Here is a 23,076-nt window from a genome sequence, read left to right as displayed (position 1 = left end):
TTTATCTATAACTGTAAATACTTGTTTACAGGGTTGATTTAAATCTATATTTGTAAATACTTTTGTTTATATTTACCCTTATATTGTGGGATAAGCCCTACAATGTTATAGAAAGTTAAGTTTGATTGAGTCCCTTCCCTAGTTTGTTAAAGTTTCTGCAGAAGCTGCAATACATGGGAATTTGCAGCAAATACAATAACTTTAAATGTGACAATCTTGTTTTATTATTATTTTTAGTATAGTACATATTGCTTTGTAATGCAATATCTACATATATTCATTAAATATCTTCAATTTCAGCCTGGCTCCTTTAATAAAAAAGGCAACATTTTACGTGAAGGCAGAGTTATTAGCATTTAAAACATTGCATTTTCAGACATTGCGTTTTCAAAATTGATAACTAAAAGTTACTTGTTGGGCTTAGAAAAATCAACCATTTTTATTTAATTAGCATTGAATGCAAGGCACAGTGTCCTCCAGATGTTCCATCTGGCTGGGAATGCTAAAATTGGCAACATCTGTCAATTGTCCTTTAGGGTTTGGCTTAGAAGTATGGGAGATGGGATTAGGAGAGTGAATTATGAAAATCAGGTTACTGAATCATAGAGTTTACTTAGGGGTCTAGATACTGTATAACTGTATTATATTTAACTAGAAGAAGTCTTGAGTGGATTCATCATGGGTTGACCCAGTTATGTATATGATTATGACTTTTAAAAAATAATTTAAAAAATTCAATTTATTCAAAGTTCAACTTGTTAAAGATATGCTGTACATTGTATTTTTGCTTGGGTCCATGATTAGTCACTCACACCAAATAGAGACACATAAAACAACATAACTGTCATTTACAATGAGGAAGAGGGTTGATCACACACGTGCAGTGAAAAAGAACAAATTGTACTTCATTCTACCACTATGTACAATTGCTACAGCTCCACCTACTGTCAGGTCTACCACATGCATTCATTTATCTTGATTTACCTATTTAAGAGTGGGGTCCCATATAATCTAGTGATGAAGATGGGGAGGGGCTGTTGTTTGGCTGCCTTATTAACTTTCTCTGTCTCTGTGCTCTCTGCCCTACTGCCACAAGCATTTGGCAATGTGTGTAACACAGTGCATGCTGGGCCAGCTAAGAAATCCTTTGTTCGCCAAATTGATTTTCACAGTGATACTTCTATTTATTCATTGTGTTCTGCTGTTCCACTAGTATTGCCTTTAATTACTTACCTATTGTCCTGATCCACCTTAATTTATAATTATTTTGAATGGGATCTCATCTCAGTAGGCAGATTTCCTTTTCAAGTAATATGTTGTCAGGGTTGACTTTTGTTGAAGGGCACATTGCCACTTTTTTAGCCTTTGTGTGCAGGATTCTCTGCCCCTTGCAGTGGTTACGATAACGCACCATGTCCAAGGCTCTCCCAACGTGGAATACTTTACATTCAGAATGTTCACCTAAACCTTTCACCCAACCACAGTGATATGAACTGCCCTGGGCTTTCATCTATTCCATACTTCTCAAGGGGATTCTATATCTGTTTTGCATGCAGGTAACTACAATTATGGACTGTCCCAGTATTTGTCAGGTAGGCAGGCTCCTCACATCTGGGTTGACAATATCTTTATCTACACTAGGCTATGTTTTTTTCCTTTCTGTCACTCTATTCTGTTTGTGAGTGTTTGGCACTGTTTGGTGTTGTTGCCTTTTCCCTCTTGTGCTCTTTACTCATGTATTTTGAATTTCTCCCCTTTGTTTTCATAGATTACTCACACTTATGGTCATGTAGAGATGCTGGAAGGAACTTCTAGGAACTGTTGGAAATGGAAACCCTGAAATAACTATGGTGGGTATGGGGGTGCAATGGAAATTGGGCCTTTATGCCTTATGTAATTGCTGTTATCCATGTTGATCCAGCATGCCCTGTATTACACACATCAGCCAATGTATGCCATAATACCGCAGAGAGTTTCCAGAATACTGTCTTTCACCACTTTTACCCTCCTCCAGCATACTTTGTTATGTTACTCTATAGATTAAAGCAGACAGTTTATCTACTACCAGAATCTGCATTACTACGCCTTACGTTATGGTACATTCCCTACTACATGAGAATAAGAGCCAACTTTGCTCAGACAAATATGTTCTTACCAGTGAAGCCTTTATACATATTTTCATTATTATAGGAGCTCAGAAAACCCATGAAAATTAGTTTTTAAATATATTAGAACCAGGGTGGATCCAATCTTGGCAGTGGCATCACTAGGGGAGGACATCAGGCAGTGCCCCCCCTTTTACCCCCCCCCCCCGCCCCCATTGAAGTTGATGTCGGGAGCACTGCGTCTCCCTTTACAAGCTGCAGCAACTATGTTCCACCCTTTTTCCACGAGCGGCCCGAGGGGGCACTGTGCTGGGGGGATCCTGCTGGGTCATAGAGAGCAGCGCAGGGGAGAGATAGGGAGAGGAAGCTCAGCACTGCACACGAGGCATCCAGGCAGCTGCTGGTAAGTGGGAGTCAGTGTGTGTGGTTCAGTCTCTGTGTGGGGGGGAGGGAGGGTCAGTATGTGTGTGTGGGGGGTCAGTCTGTGTGTGGGGGGGTCAGTCTGTGTGTGGGTGTGGGGGTTCAGTCTGTGTGTGGGGGGGTCAGTCTGTGTGTGGGTGCGGGGGTTCAGTCTGTGTGTGTGGGGGGGTCAGTCTGTGTGTGGGTGTGGGGGTTAAGTCTTTGTGTGGGGGGTCAGTTTGTGTGTATGGGTCAGTCTGCATGGGGTGGGTCAGTCTGTGTGGGGTGGGTCAGTCTGTGTGTGTATGGGTGTCGGGGGGGTCAGTCTGTATGAGTATGGGTCAGTCTAAATGTGTATCGGTCAGTCTGTGTGTGAGGGCTTGGGTTCAGTCTGTGTGTATGGGTTAATTTGTGTGTGTGGGGGTCAGTCTGTGTGGGGTGGATCAGTATTTGTGTGTAAGGGTCAGTCTGTGTGTGTATGGGTGAGGGGGATCAGTTTGTGTGTGTGGGGATCAGTCTGTGTGTAGGGGTGGGGGGGTACAGTCTGTGTGGGGTGGGTCAGTCTGTGTATGGGTGTGGGGGGGTCAGTCTGTGGGGGGATCAGTCTGTGTGGGGTCAGTCATTCTGTGTGTGTATGGGTCAGTCTGTGTGTGGGGGATAAGTCTGTTTGTGTATGGGTGTGGGGGGTCAGTCTGTGGGGGGATCAGTCTGTGTGGGGTCGGTCATTCTGTGTGTGCATGGGTCAGTCTGTGTGTGGGGGGATCAGTCTGTGTGTGTATGGGTGTGGGGGGTCAGTCTGTGTGGGGATCAGTCTGTGTGTGGGAGTGGCGGGTTCAGTCTGTTTGTGTATGGGTCAGTTTGTGTTTATGGGTCAGTCTGTGTGGAGTGGGTCAGTCTGTGTGTGTATGGGTCAGTCTGTGTGTGTATGGGTGTGTGGGGATCAGTCTGTGTGTAGGGGTGGGTGGTTCAGTCTGTGTGTGGGGGTTTGGGTGTTCAGCCTGTGTGGGGGTCAGTCTGTGTGTGTGTGCATGGGTCAGTCTGTGTGGGGTGGGTCAGTCTGTGTGTGTATGGGTCAATCTGTCTGTGTGGGCGGGAGTCAGTCTGTGTGTGTATGAGTGTGTGGGTCAGTCTGTGTGTGTGGGGATCAGTCTGTGTGTGGGAGTGGCGGGTTCAGTCTGTTTGTGTTAAGGTCAGTTTGTGTTTATGGGTCAGTCTGTGTGGAGTGGGTCACTCTGTGTGTGTATGGGTCAGTCTGTGTGTGTATGGGTGTGTGGGGATCAGTCTGTGTGTAGGGGTGGGCGGTTCAGTCTGTGTGTGTGGGTGGGGTGTTCAGCCTGTGTGTGTGGGGGTCAGTCTGTGTGTGTCATTTTCAAAAAACATAGTATTGTGCCATGCATCATATTAACCATCTGCACACTACTGTTAATTTTTGTTTGTTTCCCTCACCATATAAACTTACACCATCCATAACATAACACCAGTTCCTCCATATGTCAATTATATATTTTCCTCGCTCATGTATGATCCCATCTGTCTCTATCCACTTGTTTGGTTTCCCCTTACTAAAGATTTCCCTTTTAAAGCCAATTTCCCTCTGTACCCGTCCCCCACCCTAGTTTATCCCTCAGTCTCAGTTTTGTAATATTTCATTTTGTGTAATTTGTCCTATTTTAACCCATATTCCATTGCATGTTACATACCATTTCATCACACATTGAATTTCATGATTCCATTATTTCAGGCTCTTATGTCAAACACCATCAGTCTTAGTGTGTGAATGTGCAAAGTGTCTATATTTGGGAATGTAAGGTGTGTGTGTGTGTGTTTGTGTGATTTATATTTTGTAAATTTATGTTAATGCACAGATACAGGCTAGAGTGTTGGTGTGTGTGCAAATGCAGTGGTGGGGTGGTGAATGGGGGGAGGGGGGTTGAATATGTATGGTGTTATGCAGAGTATGTGTGAATGCAATGATATTAATGTATGGTGGAGTGTGTGTGTGTGTGTGTGTGTGTGTGTGTGTTTGTGTCTATTAGTGTGCATGACTGATCTAAAACTCTCTACCTAACCTTTGTAATTACCATGAACAAGAACTTACCAAATGACTAAAAGAACTATGTCAATGATGAAATACTACCAAATTATCAGACACTACCAGCCCATAGGGCAATGTGTCTGTGGAGGAAACAATTTCTTAATTCCTCTTACTTTATGGAGTAATTAGGGGATCTATAATTCCTGAGCTTTCTATGTCCTTCTCGCAGAACAGTGCCCCTGAACCACTTACCTGCCCCAGTTAATTTGAGCTGTACCTGGTAGTACTAGTGAGAGGAACTCTGGCAATTTGTTAAGATACAGAGGAAGGGGAAAATAAAATACAGATACCCTACCTGATCTGGATACCTATCTAGAAGCGTGGGGGTTGGACACCTGCCCTGGTGCTCCCCCCTGGATCTATCCCTGATTAGCACTGGATCTTACTGGTACTGAACTACTGCATTATGACACTATACAGTGAATAGACCACCAAAGAAAACATGCATGTGTTTGTTTTAGTTGGGGAAAATATGGAGATCTGCTGTTTACAGCCTTTGCAAGCACTTATCTTTTTCCCACAGTCTTTCCCAATGAGAAGCCTCTGTGCTAAAACTGCTAGTGTGCCATACAGCTCAATGAGAAGTGGTGAGAGCTAACAGATCTGAAGAAAAATCCCTGTTTCGGTGGCCAGTTATAGAAGTGCCAATTCGTATTCACATCACCACTTTTATAAACTCTTGAAAAATGACAAACTCTATAGATTCCAGAGACAAAAACATTTGGTATAACCTACATCACATTAATCCCCTGAGTACTTCTTTACTGGAATCGGTATTCCAACATTAGAATATATCCATTATAATAATTGTAAATATGTAGAACCTGGCCATTCAGTTGAATACCTGATGGCTGTTGGTTTCAGTCACTTTAACATCCAAAGATCCCGTTAGTACCGCATACCAACTTGTTCCAATATCACCCTGCCGATACACTGTAACACAAGAGAGAAATAGTTCTAAGATATTTCACAGGTGAGTTCAAGCAAGTAGACAGAACATTTCAATCGTAAATCTAACAATTTTAATAAGATATGCTCATGCTTGCAGACAGTAGTCTGACAGTGAGAAATGGTCAATAGCTCTTCTCAAAAACTCCAATCACATTACAGTAAAGACTGGTACCAAACAGTTTCTTAAATAGTGATTGTTTCCCTCAATTCCTATGTGTATACCTTCCCTAACAAACTCTCCTGTTTGATAGAGTTTAGCAAGTGGTCATACGGATATGGTAATTGAGATGGACTCACACCTAAAAGACTATGATCCACTAAGCTCCTACATAAATATGCTATTTTCCCGGTCATATTGTACCCTCACTTTCTCCACTTTCCCCACAACACTAAAGGGCGCTTTTTGGAGGGAAGCTTCTATCCCCAGGAGCTAGCAATCACTCCCACGAGGGAGTTCCTATTTTACAAGGAAATATTGCACCCAGTAAAGTAAGATTAACACCGACCACGTCAAACTATTTTTGGACAAGGTTGTTGAAGCGACCAGGCAATACTCTGACTGTGTGGCATGCATGAAAAAAATTAAAGTATATTTGTTAATCAGATGTTAACTTGCTTTAGATGTTTTTGTTTCATGCTCTGTAGATTGAACTTAAATCACACACCAGAAGTTCCTGCAAGGTCTAGAAGGCTATTAACAGAGTAGGAGATGAAAAAAAATATATAATTTAAACATACTCTGTGTAGCGGAGTGCAGTATTAGAATCCACGATCTCCGCTGGTATAACAGGTAAATCCACAGTCAGCGCTGAAAACTAAGGCAATATCCCAATCCTCCCAATAACCGGCCGAAACACAGTTTGGGAGTCAACAACTGGCTTTATTCACAAGCTTGCATATTTATACAGTTCCCCATGCAAGGGGTTTCCTTACAGAGGTTTCAGGGGATTTATCCCATCATGCAATATAATTCTCCCAACAGGCCTTGCTGCACGAGAAGGATACTCCCACTAAAATGGACGATTAAGTGGATTATCCCCTCGTGCAGCAAAACTGACAATTTACTTTAAAATACCGTTTCTGAGTTTTATTCGGTATACAGACTTAACCGAATGTTCAGTAGATAGCTGGGGTCTGAGCGCATCTTTTGAGAGAATACCGCTCAGCTCCCAGCTGAACTGCCCGAACGCCGCAACAAATACAGTTATACATTGAAGTTCCCCTCAATCCGTCGATTATACTTAGGGGAACGATCCTACCGAACACCGGGCTCCCGAACGGTCTGGAAGTCCAGCGGTGTTCGTGTCATCGAGTAGCCGTTTTCAGTTCCAGGCGCTCGACGACCAAACACCGCTGAAGAATAGCGAATCCAAGATGGCCGACCGCCGCATGGTCGGTAGCCGAACGACGGCCACCTAGGAGAGCCTCTAATTACCGATTGCAACATTGTTGCAATCGGTTAACAAGCGCCACACGCCTCTAAGTGTGTGGTCTATCAGGGGAGCCCACATTCGTTCCACGAACAGCCCGGATAGCCGCTGTTCGGCGAACGAAGTACTCGCATGCTGGTAGCTTACGGCTGCCAGCAGCGAATTACCATAGTCCCAGATACACAGTAAAGTTACATATACCACACAGTACACATAGCAAAATACACAGACAACGTAGTACACATAGTACAGACAACCTTTCTACATTACAGTCCAGAAGTGGCTATGTTTGCCACAATGCTCCCCCAGAACCAAGCCGGCATACACAGTCTGATCCCAACGGATCGGCTTGGGGATGTCCGGGAGAGTACTCACAGATCACTTTTCAAGTTCAGTCTGTCTAGATAACCCATCGGCATTACCTTTTTGCTTCCCTGGGCGGTAATGGATTGTAAAGTCAAAGGGCTGCAGCGCCAAACTCCAGCGCAACAGCCTGGCATTGTCCCCAGCCACACGGTTCAGCCACACCAACGGGTTGTGATCTGTGAGTAGGGAAAAAGGTTGTCCATACAAATAAGGCTGTAACTTTTTGAGAGCCCACACCACGGCCAGGCATTCTTTTTCAATGGCGGCGTAGCTTACTTCACGGGGCAACAACTTTCGGCTCAAGTAAGCTACGGGATGTTCTCCGCCATCTGCTCCCACTTGGCTCAGCACTGCTCCCAATCCAAACATTGAAGCGTCTGTGTGGACAAGAAATCTTTTAGTTGGATCAGGAGCGGCAAGTACAGGAGCATTAGTTAAAGCAGTTTTGAGTTGTTGGAATGCCTGCTCACACTCTGGGGCCCAGACAACCTGTCGAGGAAGGTTCTTGCGGGTCAAGTCAGTCAGGGGTTTGGCCAGGGCACTGTAATTGGGCACAAATTTTCTATAGTACCCTGCAGTACCTAGGAATGCCAACACTTGGGTTTTGGTCCTGGGGGTGGGCCACTTGGCTACGGCTTCAATTTTAGCTGGCTCGGGTTTCTGCTGCCCACACCCCACCCGGTGGCCCAAGTACTGCACCTCTGCCATCCCTGTATGACACTTGCTGGGTTTCAGGGTTAACCCTGCCTCTCCAATACGATCTAGGATGGCCCCTATGTGTTGTAAGTGTTCCTCCCAGGTCTGGCTAAATATGGCAATGTCGTCTAAGTACGCACATGCATAACCTTGGAAACCGTCCAGTAGCCAATCTACCATCCGCTGAAAGGTTGCCGGAGCGTTTTTCATCCCGAATGGCATGACCCGAAATTGGTACAGGCCAAACGGGGTGACAAAGGCCGACTTGGGGATGGCATCATCGGCTAGTGGGATTTGCCAGTATCCCTTACACAAATCTATGATAGTGAGATACTGGCCACGGGCCATCTTATCTAGCAGCTCGTCTATCCGGGGCATCGGGTAGGCATCAGACACTGTTTTGTCATTGAGCCTCCGGTAGTCGACGCAGAAGCGCGTCGTGCCGCCCTTCTTAGGTACCAGCACTACCGGCGATGCCCAGGGGCTATCGGAAGGTTCGATAACCCCTAGCTGCAACATTTCGTCCAGCTCAGTCTTCATATGTGTCCTGACTGATTCAGGGTCACGATATGGAGCCTGTCGCATAGGTAGCTGCCCCGGGGTTTCGACTCGGTGGGTGGCTAGTGGAGTGTACACAGGCAAATTGGAGAAGGTAGCCCCTTTAGCTACGATCAGCTCTTGTACCTGAGCACGCTCTTGAGTGCTTAGCCGCTCCCACAGCTGAACCCCCCGGGACGGCTCTATCTGTTCTTCGGGTTCTAATAGGTCAGGTAGGGGGAGGTTCTCCTGATCCTCTGAGGCCGAGGCGCATATCGCCGCCACGTCCTCTATCCTCTCATGGTAGGGTTTGAGCATGTTTACATGGAGCATGCCTCTCTTCCCTACCCCTGAGCAGGGGCCAATCACATAGGTGGTGTCACATCTCTGTTCCACCACCTGGTATGGGCCTTGCCAGATGGCCTGCAGCTTGTCTGTGCGGACGGGTTTTAAAATCAAAACCTTCTGCCCCACTTGAAAGTTGCGGTCCCTGGCTCCCCTATCGTACCAGCGGCGCTGGCGTTGCTGGGCCGCCTGGAGGTTGGTGCGCACAGTCTGAGTCAGCGCCTCCAGACGGTCCCGGAACTCCAATACGTAAGATACGATAGGGGTTCCCTCTGGGCTATCCTCTCCCTACCAATGTTCCCTAATTAGGTCTAACGGCCCCCGTACCCTCCTTCCGAACAGTAATTCGAAAGGAGAAAACCCTGTCGATTCTTGGGGTACCTCCCTATATGCGAAGAGCAGGTGGGGTAGAAACCGCTCCCAGTCTTTGTGGGCTTCTCCAAACGTACGGAGCATTTGTTTCAGCGTACCGTTAAACCTTTCGCATAGCCCATTGGACTGGGGGTGGTAGGCTGAATTTATTATGGGCTTAATGCACATATTTTCCACAATTGCTGGGTGACCTCGGCGGTAAATTGGGTGCCCCTATCGGATATTATTTCTTGGGGAAACCCCACCCAGGAAAATATCTTTATTAAAGCCTCGGCCACCATCTCCGCATGGATATTAGTGAGGGCTACGGCCTCGGGGTATCGGGTGGCATAGTCCACTACCGTTAAGATGAACCGTTTCCCAGAGGGACTGGGTTTGGGTAAGGGTCCCACTATGTCAACGGCCACCCTACTGAAAGGTTCTGAAATAATAGGGAGGGGACATAATTTAGCTTTGTGACGGTCACCTCGCTTGCCTACTCGCTGGCATATATCACAGGATGTGCAGTATTGTCTCACATCTTTAGAAATCCCTGGCCAGAAAAATGCATGGGTTAACCTATATCGGGTACGGGTCATCCCTAGATGTCCAGACAAGGGGATATCGTGAGCAATCCTAAGTAGCTCTGGACGGTATTTCTGGGGAACCACTAACTGTTTGGTGGTCACAGTGACTGACCCTCCTACTTCCCGTTCAGCAATGCGGTAAAGTAGCCCTTTCTCCCAAGTGTACCGCTCCCCCTCTGTACACCTGTAGTGTGGGATCTGACTTCACCTCGGCTTCAAACTTAGCTGGGGTATCCCAGGACACGGGTGGGGGTTTTGGTCTCTTACCTGAGCCTCAGAATGTGTTGGTGGAGCCGTGGTGCAAGCCTGTTGCCGTGTGGTGACTGGATGGGCTTCCTGGTAGGGAGCCTGTGGGACAAAAGCAGAGGTCATCTGGCCCAAATCATTCCCCAGCACAACATCTGCTGGTAAATTTTGCATCAGTCCCACTTCTACTGTCCCCTCTCCCACACCCCAATTCAAGTGTACTTTAGCGGTGGGTAGTCGGTATACTGCCCCCCCTGCCACTCGTACTGCCACAGATCCGCCAGTGTGTGCCACATCGGAGACCAAATGGGGTGCTATCAGGGTTAAGGTAGCTCCCAAATCCCGCAGCCCCTGAACCTCTTTCCCCTCTAGGGTTACCTAGAGTGATGCTCACCTGTCGGTGATGCTGCCGGTTATCTGTGGCTCGGACTGACATCACTTCATGCAAAATGCCCAGGGGTTCCTCTGCGTGAACACTCCACAACTCCTGTGCGGCTGGTTCCCTTTGATAATGATGGGCCGCAGCCCTGGGTGCTGGGTTTGGGCGCCCTTGATTCCAGGCGGGCTTGCCACGGTTTTGGGTACATTCATATGCCCCCACTGTTTGCATGAGTGGCATTGGATGTTGGCACGCCCGTTATACCTGAAGGGTGGGGGTAAATTTCCTTGGGAAGGACGAAACGGGGAGGCTGTGTGGGCTGGAGGTGGTATAGTGCTGGGTAGTCCCGGGGGTTGAGGGTAACTTTTGGCAATAGGTCCATGGTGTCTCCGTGCATCAAAGTGTTGGTCGGCCAACCTAGCTGCTTCGGTTAGGGTGAGGGGTTTCCTGTCCCGCACCCATTCTTGTGCCTCTGGGGACAATCCATTAAAAAATTGCTCCAACAACATCAGCTGACGCAATCCTTCCATGGTGGTGGCTTGGCTGGCCTGTATCCACCCTTGGGAGGCCTGGTCTAGCTTGTGGGCCCATTCAGCGTGAGAATCTCTCTCTGGTTTGCGCAGGGTTCTGAACTTGCGCCGGTATGCCTCTGGGGTAATGGCATACCTCTCTAATATCGCTCGCTTCACCTTCTCATAGTCCTTGCTGTCCTCACTGGGCACAGCGCGGTATGCTTCGGCTGCCCGACCTGCTAGCTTGCCTGCCAGCAGTGGAACCCATACTGCCCGCTCTAAGTCATGCAAATCACATAGTCTCTCAAAGTCCTGCAAGTACCCATCAATTTCATCCTTTTCCTCGCAAAATACTTTGAAGGCATGATAAGGAATTTTGGGTTTTACCTGGTTGTAGTTGCGGACTCTGCGGAAGAGAAAATGTATGCTGTGGGCTGTGTGCCATTACGTACTCTTGTACATTCGCCATCACCAGGTTCATCATGGCATCCGATATAGGCTGAGGCAAAAATTCTAGCCTGGTCCTCATTTCCCTCTGGTAGAGCGTTTCTTCCATGACTGCTGGGGGTGTAGCGCTGCGGGCTCGGTCTCCCTCCATCAGCTCGGCAATTAGTATAGCCTTGGGTTTGCTGCTGGCTATCTTACCCCTGGCTTCCAGCAGTTCATTTAACGTTTGCCTCTTCAGCTTAGAATAATCTGTCTCCATTCACTTCGGTAGTCAGTTATTTCGCTGTATTCTGCTTGCCATTCCCTTTTCTTATTCGGCAGTTATAATTGCACGAATTGCGCTTTTCGGCTGTAAGGTTGGATCCCGTCGCTTGCCACCAATTGTAGCGGAGTGCAGTATTAGAATCCACGATCTCCGCTGGTATAACAGGTAAATCCACAGTCAGCGCTGAAAAGTAAGGCAATATCCCAATCCTCCCAATAACCGGACGAAACACAGTTTGGGAGTCAACAACTGGCTTTATTCACAAACTTGCATATTTATACAGTTCCCCATGCAAGGGGTTTCCTTACAGAGGTTTCAGGGGATTTATCCCATCATGCAATATAATTCTCCCAACAGGCCTTGCTGCACGAGAAGGATACTCCCACTAAAATTTTTATTCGGTATACAGACTTAACCGAATGTTCAGTAGATAGCTGGGGTCTGAGCGCATCTTTTGAGAGAATACCGCTCAGCTCCCAGCTGAACTGCCCGAACGCCGCAACAAATAAAGTTATACATTGAAGTTCCCCTCAATCCGTCGATTATACTTAGGGGAACGATCCTACCGAACACCGGGCTCCCGAACGGTCTGGAAGTCCAGCGGTGTTCGTGTTGTCGAGTAGCCGTTTTCAGTTCCAGGCGCTCGACGACCAAACACCGCTGAAGAATAGCGAATCCAAGATGGCCGACCGCCGCATGGTCGGTAGCCGAACGACGGCCACCTAGGAGAGCCTCTAATTACCGATTGCAACATTGTTGCAATCGGTTAACATGCGCCACACGCCTCTAAGTGTGTGGTCTATCAGGGGAGCCCGCATTCGTTCCACGAACAGCCCGGATAGCCGCTGTTCGTCGAACGAAGTACTCGCATGCTGGTAGCTTACGGCTGCCAGCAGGCGAATTACCATAGTCCCAGATACACAGTAAAGTTACATATACCACACAGTACACATAGCAAAATACACACAGCACATAGTACAGACAACCTTTCTACATTACAGTCCAGAAGTGGCTATGTATGCCACACTCTGCAATTAAAAAAGTGTAAACATTAGACTCTTTACAGGAAGTGTTTAGAAAGACAGTGTAAGTCACATGCAGGGAGGTGTGCCTAGATCTGCATAAACAACGTGATGGCCTAGACCAGAAGATGCAAACACTTAGCAGAGCAGTGACATAGTTGGAGGCTCGGCACAGAAGATGAAACATATGCCTCTGTTATATCAGAGAAGACTGGAAATTATGCCTTACTACCTTCTGTACAGCAGCTTGTCGCCTCCATGGGTATTAAAAACGGCACAGACTATTCGAAAATACTCTCTGTATTTCGAATATACAAAGCAGCAACAGCTCTGGTAGGGGCGCCCAGAGACATCATAGCAGTGACGAGGGATGCCACAGTTCAATGTGCTAACCTGTCCTGAGACATTGGCACTATCTCGTTTGAAGGTTGCTCGGTGGCAGTGTATGGGACATCCCTTTTGCTGTGCTACTTGAGAGGAGCCAACTGGTTCCAATTGCAAGACAACTGAGAGAGTCAGCGATCAAGTACCACTGGGGAGATGATGGGTCATTAGTGGTCATACAGGGAGATGCCCCACTTACGCTATCATCTGGAGATGCCACTACATTCCTGCAGAAAATGAATTTGACACCTACATGTACAGAAGGGGCTCGCAAGCAGGGGACTCAGTCATAGAGTAATGCAGAGCATTTCAGTGCTTCATTTGTTTTTTTATACTGTGCTTTTTATTTCCCCCCCCTTCTATATACAGAAGAAATGTGGAATCCTAACCCTATATCTGGGTGCTTAACCGTACACCTTACCTGCAAACATATACACTACATTTGTCTACTATATTATATATCCAACATCGCAGTTAGCAATAACTAGATAATTCTCACACTCATACCTTTCATTTATATGTCTTACTCCCTTTGTTCCCAAGGTACTTATGCTTTCTCAAGACCATTGGTATGCTACATACAGATACAGAATATGGCTTCACCACACCAGATCTCTCCGTCTCACATATGTGGAGGTTGTTGTATTATTATATGATATTAATGTGTTTTGTGCATGCTGCCTTATCCCCACACTTTCATGGGTCTATGTTTTATCTTTATGCCAGTTTCATTCTACTGACTAAGATGTATTTTGTGAACAAACTTAATAAAATACAAATAAAAATACAAAATTATATGTGAAATAATTACTTCAACAGTGAGTCTGTGAGTATTGTTTTTTTTTGTTTTTTTTTATCACTTACAGGTAACACCCTTTTCCAGACTTTCATAATAGCCACAAAAACATATTTGTTGAAGAAGATTTGGATGAAATCTCTCAAAGGCTTTCACTTCTTTCAGACGGGCAAATATAATATCCACATCTTCTCCAGACCGTTCCAAGGGCCTACAAATATAAACAAAATAAAATAGTGACTTGATACCGCTTCACGCGATACAAATGGAATATATTGAACTGGCTGTAGCCCAAGACATTAATCTTGCCTGGGAAAGAGTACATTACAGCCAGAAGCACTTATTATGCATGGAACACTAAGTTCCCCGATCACGTGTCGATGCCAGCCGTATACACAAAGTACCGGTAGATGCTATTTATGAATTCTTATGCAAGCATAACTACACATACTCCTGAAAGACAGCAAATTGGTTTAGTCTTTTTGTTTTTATTTATATATATTTTTATGGTCCTGTTTTTTTTATTTTTTATTTTTAGTCCTAGACCAATGTCTCAGCCAATGAAAACTGAATGATCAATTCCCAAAATGTGCAACATAACATGTTAATTATTTATTTTCCAGTTACCAGTACAGCATAATGCATTGGGTAACATACAACATGCAGTTGCCAACACTAGAGGTCCCCAAAATCCCACCATAGACGTATCAAGAAACTATTGTAATTTGCAAATCTAATTGATTACATCCCCACTGTGTGACAACAGAGTGCGGCTTACAATACGCATAACGCAAACCTCTGCATTGTATTGTCCAGTTAGGTTTATATGGTTTAGGTCTTCAGTGTTGAGTCAAAAAAATATTAGAACCCATTTGGTCTTGTTGGTACATATGGCAATAACTATTTAAGCAGATACTAATGTGCAATACTGCTCGATTGTAATTCTAGGTAAGATACGGATCTCCTTAAAGGGACACTCAAGGCATGTGCCCTATTCACACATAAACATGCAGACAATCTTGTAATGTAACAACATTGGGAGAAAAATGTTAGTTTATTTTTCATATACTTGTTTATTTGTTTCCTTGTCTCTCTGATACCACATGTGTTATGTTCATGGACAGATTTACATAGACGTGCCTGAAAATACAAAATTCTCGAATGCTCCTATCACGCCCACCCCCAAATCCAGTTTTCTGTTGCTTTCTCCATAATTTTGAAGATACACAAAGAGTCAGAAAGTGCAAACCTCTGTCCTCCCTTCACAAATATTAAATGCAATAGCCATACAACAAAACAAAAATAGTATGGCAAAATATATTTATAAAAAGCACAAATGCACATTTTTGTTAGGGTTAGGGCCCTTGTGAGAGCATGCCTGTGCGTAGTTACCTACCCTACAAATCAGTTATGGTTACAGAGATGCTGCAGAGAGAATACAGCTGGATGTCTTCTTCTGTGGATACATGCTGGACTGCAGTAGAAGCCTTTTTGGCTATGTTGATTATTCTGGCCAGAGTCCGAGGACATGCTAAATGTAAATATGTGACTGTTTTAATAATAGCATGTTTCTAAATAGTAAATAATTAATCTAAATAAAGTTACAGTATATGACCATCCCTGTTTCTTTAAGAAAATATAATGTTGCTAAGATTTAACAGATACTATTGCTATATTGTAATAGTATAAAACAAAAATCGGCCTCATTCTATGTCCCTGTTACCTTGGGTCCCAGCTGAAATCAGAATGGGTTTACAAGCGAAGCCCACTGTAATCTGTTGCATCCTGCTAGTGAACAATGAATTATGACTTCAAAGAAACCATGCAACATATATTGTAAAAGTTAACCTAACTATTGGGATTTTTTTATGAAGTTGAAAATGCTTAATTCTCAAACAGATCTTCTTCAAAGTGCACAATATTTGCAAATGTATACAGAGAATTCTAACTAATTTCCCGTGCAGATGTGAATAACTTTCATATATCTGTTATGAAATGATTTTTACAACCCCCAAGTTTATTATAGAAAGGTGGTGAAATCTAACTTTTTAAAGGGATACTCCATGCACCGAAAATTTTATGTTCGCGACATCACTAATTAACCGTGTTACACCCCCTTGGCTGTCAATCAGACAATAGGTCCTGTTACTTCCTGGTTGTTTATTCAGTGAAGCTGAACTTAAGAGGCAGCAATTGCTCAGAGCACCTGCTTTGCAAAAGACTTCTCTTAGACCTGCATTGGGAAGTCTCTCATTGGCCAGCCACAGAAAGTCTGGGCTGGGGTAAAAGAAGAGGGCTCTCAAAGGCTGCAGACAAGATAACTGCAGGTTTTGCAAGCTGTTTTTAGATATACAAGCTTCCATCAGCTCCCATCGTGTAGTATTAGGCAGACTTTTTGTAATGTTCATTCAAATAAATAATACGTAAATAAATAAATGAACAGGAGTTATCACGTGGGAAGGGTTAAAAGAGAGTATACAGATGTTTGCATGCTTTCGTTTGGAAGGGAATTTGATAGATGTTTGTTATAGAAAAATATACATTTTTAATGAGTTTTAAACCTAGCAGGCTCACAACATGATACCAAGTAGCTATTTTTTTTCCTTTGATCTTCCCGCTGTCACAAAGATTGATCACTGCACGTTAACTACAGTAGAAGGGCCAACATGGAGTTGTGAAATAAGATATAAATTAACAACAGAAAATGGAAGAGATTATTCACTATGTGTGCATTATTCAGAAATCAAACTGAATTTAAAAATTTTGACTTTTTTGGGCTGAAAATGTTTATCCACTATTACTCCTTGACAATTCACACCCTAGTGAACGAGTCTGATTATGTTAAACATGTCCTTGTATTGAAAAGATACTGTTTCAAATTACTCTAAAAAAAAAAAAATGAAAGTACAATAAAAGCTTTCTACTCTAAGAATTAGAAATCAATAGTAAATATCACAAATTGCAAAATATATGGTTAAAGAAAAAATGTAACATTTAAAATGTGTTCTAAGCATGTCAGAAAAGCTTAATGTACAGGATGGTTTTATTTAAGAAACACAATAGCATTAGGAATAAAACCACATATTCCTAATGCTGCAGTGCTGGACTACTTATTTCGGTGTCCGCCAGCCCAAAAATAGAATAAACGGGTAGTTTTACTTATCTTTTCGTCATTGCCACACTGGTCTGGTCATGGCTGGCTCTGCCTCTACCTTGATGATCTCAGCCAATCCAGAGCTTTCCCATAGGAAAAACGTTGCTCTGCGCCAATCTGCATCAACTCATAGAGATTCATTGAATCAAAGAAACTCTATGTAGATCAATCAGTGGCATGGAGACACTAAACGTAGGCAGTGCAAACATTTTGGGGGACTTAATCCAGGAAGTCCCTCTAGTGACTGAGTGACAGCCGTTAGAGGTGCTACTAGGTAGCAATGTAAACACTGCCTTTTCAAAGACAGTGCTTACTTATAATGAATGAGACATAATTTAGTCACTACTTTATGAGTAAGCAGCCCTCTACACATTGAGTCCTGCAGATTTTCTATGAAAAGGCAACGTTTACAGTGCTGAGCCTATATGGATAGGCTATAGACACGAAACCACTACATTAAGCTGTAGTGTTTCTGGTGACTATAGTGTCACTTTATGAGCAACTATAATAAAACAATTGTACCTGACCAAATAATATAGAAAGATTTATGTCTCATAAAATGTAATAGAAATTAAAACAATTCAGTATCTGAAACGCAGATATATACATATTTTATTCATTAGAAGATAAATCAACAAAAGCAAGTCAATCACGTTAAACGAGTGGTAGTTAAGAAATTGGTTGGGATTGCATGTTCCTTCAAATGATGGATTTACTTCTCCACAAATGTCCAGACAATCCATATTATATTGACATGAACTATAACTGATGCTCCCTCTATTCAGCCACACAGAGTAGGAATCTGCAGGACTCGATGTGTACAGGGCTGCTTACTCATAAAGTAGTGACTAAATAATGTCTCATTCATTATAAGTAAACACTGTTGGAAAACTCATCACACATGAGGTAATGTTGTTTAAATGTTTGCAACAATCTATCGCCATATTGAACTATTGCCAAAATGTTGAATTTTCTTTTTCACACCAAGGTTTATCTATTTCACACGAGACCCTGATTCAAAAGACCAACTTACCAGAAAATTATTTTTAAAAAATAGTTGTCTGACATGTTGCTTAGGATGCTGTGGACATTGGCTGAATACAACATGGATGTCAAACGCCATACATACATAAAGGATTTGCATGGACAATCTTGACAATAAAGAGAATTGGCAAAAAAAGAATAATCAAATTCAGTGTTAAAAAGTAGGTAACACATGCAGGACTCTGACCATAGAACAATCATGGGGGCCGTTAGGGGCGCACCCACGGTGTCTTTTGAGGGGGCACAGCTGTCATTTTTCGAGGACTTTTCTAGGCACACCCTGAGATCCTCCAAACTAGTCACCCAACTCCTATATGAGCATTCTATCCCCTATAAATGGGGCCCTCACCAAATAATACCTGTTAAAGCTGGCAAGACGTACCTAATGTCACATCTCTCAGAAGCACCAGCTATCCTGCAGTCCCTAGGCATACTGGCGGAGAAGGCCCTAACAACAGATCGTCCATCATGGACTGTTGCGGGAATCACCCCATTTGTGCCCAAAAGGGCAGGGCCTGAGACACCCAACTTACCTACCTGAAATCTGCGGCTGCAGATACCTGTGTCCTCAAATTATGTACACTATGTAAACCAGTACTAGTTAGAATTGCTTACTTTATAGCTCATTTTTATCGCTATTGGCATGGCTCTGTAAGCTAATGATTAAGCCCTAGTTCAGTGGGTAATGTTTCAACAAATCAGTGGACAGTAAAGAGGAGCTCCTTACATAAACTGCATAAACGTACACTGTGTTACTTTATAGGATCAACCGATCCACTGCTGGAATTATGTACCATCGTCTAATAGTCTCTTAAATTCCCTGACTCTCATGTAACATTCACTTTGCAATAAAAGTACTTATCAAGCAAATATTGGGTATTGTTACATCATGAAATGAAGAGTATTCAATCCATATAATCAAATAATGACACTTTTCGTGCATTGCGATATAACCTACCAAGGCCATGCCCATTGATCTTACTAAGTAGATAAAGCCTTCTTTATTATATGATATTTCAAACATTTTAACAACTTTGTTTATATACTTACCTCATTCAGATTCCCAGTTGTGGTTTCATGGAATCTCAGTACCGCGTTCTGCACTGTTTGACATAGTATTTTGACCCGGCTTTGTCCTTTATTTATCCTTTTGTGTACCTGATTTATCCATTTGTGTACTAGATTTCCATATATTTTCTGAATATTCTACCTCCTAGCAGGTCTTACCGTTTGATATTTCTATCGGCATTCCATTAAGCCAGGCCCTTCTATGGACCACTCATACAGACTATCATGTGATTTCCTATATATCTACTTTAGGGTATTCTAGGACTCAAGCTCTGTGTGCTGGGTCTGTTATTTGTCTGTGACAATATTATAGCGGATAGTCATAGCACAAGCTTTGTACTATGACTGTTTAGGAATGGTTTGACAACTTACCTGGCGTCTGCAGGTACCTATTGCTGTCTACTTTTCATATGGAAGCTTCTCTTTCAGATGGAAACTACTTTAAGGCACTTACATTATCTCCCCTTAGCTAAACTTTGCAGAGACAGTGATATGTACACCTTGAACCCCAGGTAAATTGTCAAACTGTTTTTAAATAGTTTAACTACATACACTAGGTGGGAGAGAGGGCGCTCCTGGCACCATAACCTATAAACTATTGTAGGCTGTGGTGGTTATGGTGCCTGAAGTGTCTCTTTAAATTCTGCAATTTTGCTGTCATACTACACAAGACAAACTTCACTTCCAGTGTATTGGATGTACAATTTAAACCTCTTAATTATAATTGGATGAAGATTTTTACACATGTAATGATATAATTGTTTTTACAAGATGAAGAGGTGCTTGTTAATTATACTCCCACCAGCCAGAACAAATATTCTTGATTATACATTCGGCACGGCTACTCCACTCCTGCCTCCTGCTACCTCATTCCTGGTGGACAGTTGGTCGGATTAACTGTACCAATAAAAGTGCGTTCCGTATTGTGATGCATATTTAAATGGGAATTCTGCTTCAATAAAGAAAACAATCAGAATACTGTAACTAAGTCAATGCTAATAGCCAAGCCAACAAAACAAATGCTCTTAACTTCACTATGGGGCATAAATTGAATTATTCATCTACTAGTAATGATGACTACTTAAGTTATTTTTTATATTTATTTAATAAAATTAGCTGAAAACGCAAAAATAAAAAATTACCTGCAGGAAGCTCTCACGTACTCTATGATGATGATAATAAATCACACTGGCTATACTAAAGGTAAACAAAGCACACATCAGGACCTCACAGCGAACCAGTCTTTTCCCTGTCCATCGCTACCATTCCATTGGGCTATCTGTTCATGTGTAGGCCCAGATGCCTACGCAAGGGGAGTGGCTTTCTTACTGATGGACATGACTGGAATGAAGATGCAGGCCAATGATGCTGGTGCATGGTCTAGGCTACTCTTCCCAATAATAACATATACTTTCTGGTAAGTGTTCAGACCTATTTGCACTATGTTGTAGTAATGTATCACTTTAATGAAAATGATTGGTGTTCAGACCCTGGATTTTGCTCCTCGCTTTGCTACATGGAATTACCCTTTTACTATGTTTAAAGAGTTGTGATTAGGACTTGGTCTCCAATTCCACCATGAATGCCCTGTTATGTGTTCACTTGCCTAACATTTACTGCATGCAAGTTCTTCCACATCAACCCTTCCACTGAAATAAGGTGGCAAAGAGCTTAATGAAGGACAGTTAACATGGAAACTAGCTGGACATGTGACAACATTTAGAACTCTGCCCCGGAAATGTATCTGTTATAGCTTCATAAAGAAGCCTATGGTGTTTAATTACAGTGACCTAAAACCTGTATCAAATGTACACACTCCAAGAGATGACGTAGAAGGAAGGGATTTCAAAGTCAAGTCTCCAAAATGTTGATGGCCTACAACTCCCAGAGTTATTTTAATTCAGTCGATGTCCAGAAATTCATGGGAGTTGTAGTCAGCAACATCTGAGTTTGAAATGTCTGGCTTTAAGACATCGATAGTCAGGCTATGTTCGTGCAAGGCTTTATTTCAATCCCTACTAAGAAAGGTAGCATATTTTCCTAATACAAAATCAGGATCTATCTTTACACACAAAGGCAAGAATACCAAACTCTGACCCCCATCTTTAGATTGCAGGACAACTCCCATAATATCCTGCAAGTCAATCGCTGCCGGAGAATTTTGGGAATTGTAGTCCAGCAAAATTTGGGGAGATAGCTCCAAGCTATAATAAGACATCACTTGCTGGCTAAGACAAAATATAGTATTATTATTATTAATATTAATATTATTATTATTAATATGTTGCATGACACATCAAAATAATGTCCTTCTTAGAATCCATTGGAGTAAATACATAGCTGATAGATAAATTATTATTTTACAAAAGGTATTGCGACACCAAAGGCCTTTTAGACCCGGGGTGACGTCTAATTATCCATGTTCAGTGGACAAATGCACAAAGTGGACATTAATCACAAGTCAGACACCTCATCCCTCCCTATCCAAACAGGATCATGAAAGCAACTGCCACACAATGTATTCTCTCACATAGCAAAAATATTTACCCCGCTGTACATATTTACAAAGCTGTCTTCTTGCCTGCCAATCACTAGTGCTGATTCGTCATATGTTACAAAATATCACACACAGACAGACACAGTTAATTGATTTTTTTTCCCAAGCAGGCACAATGCAGATCTCGATTTTCACACCAATATCAATGCAAGGACACAGTGAAAAGCAGGAAGACACAGCAGACAGCCTTGCAGCTTTGTCGCTCCACATGCATTGACACACTATAAACAAATTATAAATACAGATTATGTATCCACTCTATAGCTATCTGCTGCTCTGCATATTCTGCAGAGCCATTACAAGCTTAATGACCATACACTGAAACATGCATTGCAATGGGGCTGTCTCACACAGCATGCAGCATATTGGAAGGTGATTGTACCTTTTATCTAGGCAGGCAATCCATTCTGCAGAGGATGTTGGATGTTGGTTGTGAGCTGCAACCATGATTGGAGCCTTGCCAGCCCAGCCTTGCACAGATCTGTCTACACAGCCCCTAAAAAGTGCCAGGACCAGTTTCAAAAACTAAGAATGCTTTTTCTTTTCCACCAAACCAAAAAAAAAGCAAAAAATAAATGAGTCAGGTCACTAATGCAGTGGGGAAAGAAATACAAATCCTCTTTACTCTCTACATCACATGCTAGGGTTTGAACTGACACTGATACTATGTAACTGCCCTACAAATGAAAGCACTGGGCTGGAGTCACATACAAAACCACTGCAGAGCTCTCTCCACTGGCTCAGCTGAACTCTACTGTAGAGATAGGGGGGAAAGCAGGAGGGGGGGATGGGCTGAGGTGCTGCAAGCATTGACTACAGTAACTCACACAGTACAATCTTTTTCCAGTATGTGCATCAAAGAGCTTTGCTTTTTTTTTATTGGCTGACATGACAGGTTCACCTTGTGAAAGCAATGATAATGCTATCATACAGTATTTAGTAGCCTTGCATTCACTTACACCTGATTGGTTTAGGTGTTTTTTTTGTTTTGTTTTTTACCTACTAATTATCTTATAGGGCATACACACTGATGTAAGTGTATATGTGTCTGTGTATGTAGTTAGTACATTTCAAAGATAAGTTATATGAGCTCTAAAAGGTTAATAAAATCGCTATCATATATTTTTAACATTTTATCACCATCTTGCAGAGATTATTCCATCCCTTAATATTGTATTTTTATTGTTATCAGATACTAGGAAAAAAGAGGTCAATAACAACCCTAAATCAAGCGGTAAATAGAATTTATTGGGATATACATCTATGGACAACGGGTTATTAGGAGATTTAACCACTGCTTATATTACACTCAGTCACATCAAGTAGGCTTCTCTGGATAG

General features: G+C 43.0%; 1 protein-coding gene across 2 annotated transcripts in view; it reads right to left on the bottom strand.

The window, feature by feature from the left end:
* The window catches only part of RAPGEF4 (Rap guanine nucleotide exchange factor 4), a 226,882-nt gene extending 204,413 nt beyond the window's left edge, over positions 1-22,469 (bottom strand). For both annotated transcript variants that reach the window (XM_063429735.1, XM_063429737.1), the window contains exons 1-3: positions 22,119-22,469; positions 13,982-14,124; positions 5,444-5,532 (exon numbers count right to left, since the gene is read on the bottom strand). In XM_063429735.1, coding sequence (XP_063285805.1) covers positions 5,444-5,532; positions 13,982-14,124; positions 22,119-22,183 — 297 coding nt within the window. In that variant the 5' untranslated portion in view covers positions 22,184-22,469. The remainder of the gene's footprint in view (positions 1-5,443; positions 5,533-13,981; positions 14,125-22,118) is intronic.
* Positions 22,470-23,076: the final 607 nt, after the last annotated feature.

The sequence above is a fragment of the Pelobates fuscus genome, chromosome 8 (assembly GCF_036172605.1).
Source record: "Pelobates fuscus isolate aPelFus1 chromosome 8, aPelFus1.pri, whole genome shotgun sequence".
Lineage (NCBI taxonomy): Eukaryota > Metazoa > Chordata > Amphibia > Anura > Pelobatidae > Pelobates > Pelobates fuscus.
This window is presented reverse-complemented; position numbering and strand designations above follow the sequence as displayed.